The 4,727-nt window shown below is 55.8% G+C and overlaps 1 protein-coding gene across 7 annotated transcripts in view; it reads left to right on the top strand.

The window, feature by feature from the left end:
* The window catches only part of PAX5 (paired box 5), a 148,502-nt gene extending 144,725 nt beyond the window's left edge, over positions 1 to 3,777 (top strand). For all 7 annotated transcript variants that reach the window (XM_064176503.1, XM_064176502.1, XM_064176500.1 and 4 more), the window contains one exon: positions 3,701 to 3,777. In XM_064176503.1, the coding sequence (XP_064032573.1) occupies positions 3,701 to 3,777 (77 nt within the window). The remainder of the gene's footprint in view (positions 1 to 3,700) is intronic.
* Positions 3,778 to 4,727: the final 950 nt, after the last annotated feature.

The raw sequence follows: 4,727 nt of genomic DNA, 5'->3' as shown, positions 1-4,727 counted from the left end.
CTGGATGACCCTGCTCTGGCAGGGAGATTGGAATGGATGATCTCTGGAGGTCCATTCTCTGGTTCTGTGCTTCCAGGCTCTTCCTCACTCCCAGAAAGACACTGAGGAGATGGAGCAGGTCCAGAGGAGGGCAACAAAGGTGGTGAAGGGCCTGGAGAAGAGGGCTGGGGAGGAGCAGCTGAGGGAGCTGGGGGTGTTTATTGTGGAAAGAAGAGTTAGAGGGACACCTCGTTACTCTCTGCAGCTCCCTGAGAGGAGGCTGCAGGCAGGTGTGGATTGGGCTCTTCTGCCTAGTTTCAGGTGATAGAAGGAGAGCATTTGGCCTGGAATTGTGCCAGGGAAGGTTGAGGTTGGCGATAAGGAACAATTTCTGTGCTGCAAGAGTGGTCAGGGATTGGCACAGGCTGCACAGGGAGGTGGTGGAGTCTCCATGCCTGGAAGTGTTCCAGAGAGGTGTGGGCATAGCCCTTGGGACCATGGTTTAGTGGCCATGGTGGGGTTGGGTTGGTGGCTGCACTGGATGAGCTTGGAGGCCTTTTTCAGCCTTAATGATTTGATTCTTCAAGCTGTAGGCTGCATGCCACAGAATCCCAGCATATTGTGGTTTGCAAGGCACCTCTGGAGGCATCCAGTCTGGACAGGGGCATCCAGAGCAGGCTGCGCATGGGTTAGACACATTTCTTGTACCCTGCAGAGATTCTGCTTGTACACAGCTCTGCCTTCATCCCTTGTCCCACTCTCCCTTCTCCCTGTGTTCCCATAAACCCCCCACATCCCTTCAGGGCAAATAGGAATCTGTGCAGACCCTCAAAATCCTGCTCCATACCTCCTTGCACACACAGAAAGCCTCTGTGATGAGCCTGAGCACGGGAGGTTAATTGGAGCCATGTCCAGGATGGTTCTGCTCTCCTCAGGAGCTATGTGAGTGCAGTCAGGGGTTGTCCCCTGGGAGCCTTGACAGAGTTAATCAGGACTGGGATATGAGCTGACACCCTTTGCTCTGCCTTTGTGAGATGCAAACAGGAACCACCCACCTCTAGTTAGCTCCTCGGAGCTGACAAGGAAGAGCTGCAGCAGCAACCCCAGAGAGCAGCTGGGAGCAGAGAGACTGTGATCGATAGAAGCACAGAAGGGGCTGGAAGGGACCTTGGAGATCACTCAGTTCCAACACCCCTGCTATGGGTGATCTTCAAGCCCAGGTTGCTCAAAGCCTCATCCAACCTGGCCCTCAACACCTCCGGAGAGCCCTTCCAACTCCTACCATGCCATAGCTCTGTGGTTCTGTTGGTGTGCAGGTGGAGAGGTGCAGATGTTCGGCCCCAACAGAGCACTGGCTGCTCCCCACCCTCCCTGTGCCTGCCCTGAGCTTGTGCTGGTGCTCCTCTGCAAAACCCACTCACCTCTGCCCCAGCTGCTGTGGGAATGGGTGAAAGTGGGTGACTGTGCTCCTTCCTCTGTAGCATGGTGTGACAGGCAGTGCCCCAAAGCTCCTGTGGAAGTGGGGACAACCTAGGCGCAGTCCTGCATCAACAGGTTGAGGCCAGAGGGGTGAGGTTCACAAGCACAAGTGTTAGGTCTTGCACTGGAATCACAACAACCCCATGCATGCTCCAGGCTTGGTGCAGAGTGGCTGGAAACTGCCTGGTGGGAAGAGACAGGGCTCATCTGCCAGTGTTGGCATGTCCTGGTGCTCGTTGGCATGGAGTCAGCTCAGTGCCTGCATGCCAAGAAAGCAGCACCACCCTCTGACGAAGAGAAGGGACTCAGCTCTGAGCTGGTTTGCTGCATGAACCCCCTCACCAGTTTCGTTGCATTCAGCTTGATGCTGTTTGTGGTGGCTTCTGCTGGATGTGGTGCCCTTGGTGCCAGCATGGCTTGGTGGGTGGGCAGGGCTTGGAGGCCATCAATCAGGATTAGATTCTGAAGGTGCTGTGGAAAGACAAGAGAAGAAGCAGGCACCGGAAATGGCTGTGTCAGGAATGTGGTGATGGTGGCATGAACCAGAAAGGAGAAAGAGCCCGAGGAGGGACAGGTCCCTGCTGGGTATGGGCATGGTGACAGGAAGAAGAGTGACTGCCCTTGGGTAAAATGTTCTCATCCTCCACCTGGAAGAGCAGACTCTTGATTCGATTCCACTGCTGAAAGCTGAACTGGAAAAACCCAGCTCAAGAGAAGAGTAAAGCACCAGGGAAGCACTGGGCTGTGGTGGCTGTGCTGAGTCAGAACAGCCATAGAGGAAGAGCCAAAGTGAAGGCTCTGGCTCCAAACAGACCCCATTTTACCCCAAAACCTCCAGAACTGCTGCATCCAGCTCTGGTGCTACCCATATTTTGCTCTGTGGGTCAGGGTGAAATTGTTTGGTGCTGCTGGATCCCTTCCCTGGATTTCCACCCCTCTATTGGAGCAGAGAAGTGCCAGAAGGAATCAGGATCTCTACTGGTGGTAGCTCCAGAAGGATCCAGGACCTCTGTTGTGACAGGACAAGGGGTGATGGTTTGGATTCAAGGAGCTTGAGAGTGAAGGGAGAAATGTTTGACCCTGAGGGTGGACAGACCCTAGCCCAGGGGAGCCAGGAGAGAGGTAGTAGAAGCCCCAAGTAGCCTACAGCTGGCAGAAAGGCAAAGTAATGGTAGCACCCTTGGGTCCAGTCTTGTTTCAGTGTAGACATGAATGACCTGGAAGAAGGGACAGAGAGGACCCTTGGCAATTCTGGTGGTGACACCACACTGTGAGGGGTGGCTGATACTCTTCAGGCTGTGCTGCCATCCACCCTGGACAGGCTGGAGAACTGGCTGGAGAGGTGCCTCATGAAGGTCAGCCAGGGCAAGTGCAGGGTACTACACCCAGGGAGGAACAATCTCCTTCATCAGTACAGGTGAGGAGGGAACCTGCTGGGAAGCAGCTTTGTGGAGAAGGACCAAGGAGTGCTGGAGGACAGTAAGTTCATAATAAGCCAGCAGTGTGACCTCTTGGCCAAGAAGGGACTCCCACTCTGGGACAAAAGAGGTTCTCCTTCCCATCTGCTCTGCCCTGCTGAGGCCACTGCTGGATAGCTGGACTGCCCAGCTCGAGAGCGACAGGGAACTGCTTGACAAGAGTCTAGGGGAGGCTACAGAGGTGTTGAGGGTCTTGGAGCATCTTGGTCAGGAGCAAAGGCTGAGAGTCCTGGGGCTGAGAGCCTGGAGAACAGCAGCCCAGAGGGGATCTGATCAGTGCTCAGCAAGAACTAAAGAGGCTGTGGGGGCAAGAGGATGGGGCCAGACTCTGCTCAGTGGTGCCCAGGGACAAGTCAAGGGGCAAGAGGCACGATATGGACCCCAGAAGGTTGCATTTGAGCAGGAGGAGCAACTTGCTTGTTGTGAGTGTGCTGGAGCAGGCTGCCCAGAGAGGTTGTGTAGTCTCCTTGTCCGGAGAGCTTCCAACTCCACCTGGCCATTGTGCTCCTGGGCAAGCTGCTGTGGGTGCCCTGCTGAAGCAGGGGGTTGGACTGGGCAATCTCCAGAGGTCCATTGTGGTTCTACCACAGTGGGATGCTGTGGGATGCAGAGTGCATGGCTGTGATTTCCACTCTCATCACCCAGCTGCTCTTGCTGTGAGCCTGAGCTCAGGCTGGGGACCTCTCTGCCACAAGCCTCGTCACGCTGGAAGCTGGCACCTTTCCACCTTTGTCTTCCTCATGCCCATCTCTCCTCTCTTCCAGGCTCTCCGTACTACTACAGTGCTGCAGCCCGTGGGGCAGCCCCACCAGCAGCTGCTGCTGCCTACGACCGGCACTGACGCCGGCCCTGGCCACAGGCAGCGCCTGGCACAACCACGTCACTGTGCTGCCACCACGCCAGCCATGCCGCCAGGGACGGGAAGAGACCCGAGCAGGGACCCTGCTGATGGACATTTTGCTCTTTACACTTGGTGAACTGATGGTCCTTGTGTTCTCAGGCCTGCTTCTGCTGACCAGGTCTCTCAGGCCAAGCCAAGGAATGGGAGGAAGAGGCTCTCCTGATGCTCGGCAGTAGGCACTGTGCAGTCACTTGGCATCATCAGCAGCTGGCTGCCTACCTTTCCATTGGCCTGCGGGTGCCATGGCTGTATCTGGGGATAAGGAAGAGGTGTGAGAGGCCCAACTTGGGGCAGCTGCCTCTTGCTGCACACTGAAACAGGCTGTGAGACTCAAGGCAATTTCACTTTGTTCTCTTTTGTTGTTCTTGTTTTGTTCTGGTGGAGCGGAGGGAAGCTCATTCTGCTGCCCACCACCCCACTGTAAATACCTGCCGGGCTGGCTCAAGCACAAGCAGCAGTGTCCCACGGGTGGGACCTCACGAGGCACCTGAAGGTGTCTTCTGGAACTGGTGCACTGATTCAAAGAACTCCAAGAAGCTTTAAGCAACGCTGACCCAGGCCAGTGCTCACCAGGGCCGGGTGTCAGCTTGGCGCTCCTCACTGCAGAGCGTCTTGCCTGGCCCCACGCTGGAGGACACAGACAGTGCTGGTGTCAAACACAGGGGCAGTGCCCTGACACTGCACTGCTCTAGGGTCCTTTGTGTTCCTTTGTCATTTTAATGAGCACTGAATCAAATTCTCTGTTTCAAGCCGAGCAGCCTCCAAGGAGGAATTCCCAAAGGACAGCTGGCACTTGGAGTTCGTCTCAGCGAGTTGTGTGCCAAAGCCCAGCTATGGACATCCTGGGAGCCAGGGGAGAAATGCCACAGCCATGGTCTTGGCCAAACTCT

Source organism: Pogoniulus pusillus, chromosome Z, assembly GCF_015220805.1.
Source record: "Pogoniulus pusillus isolate bPogPus1 chromosome Z, bPogPus1.pri, whole genome shotgun sequence".
Lineage (NCBI taxonomy): Eukaryota > Metazoa > Chordata > Aves > Piciformes > Lybiidae > Pogoniulus > Pogoniulus pusillus.
This window is presented reverse-complemented; position numbering and strand designations above follow the sequence as displayed.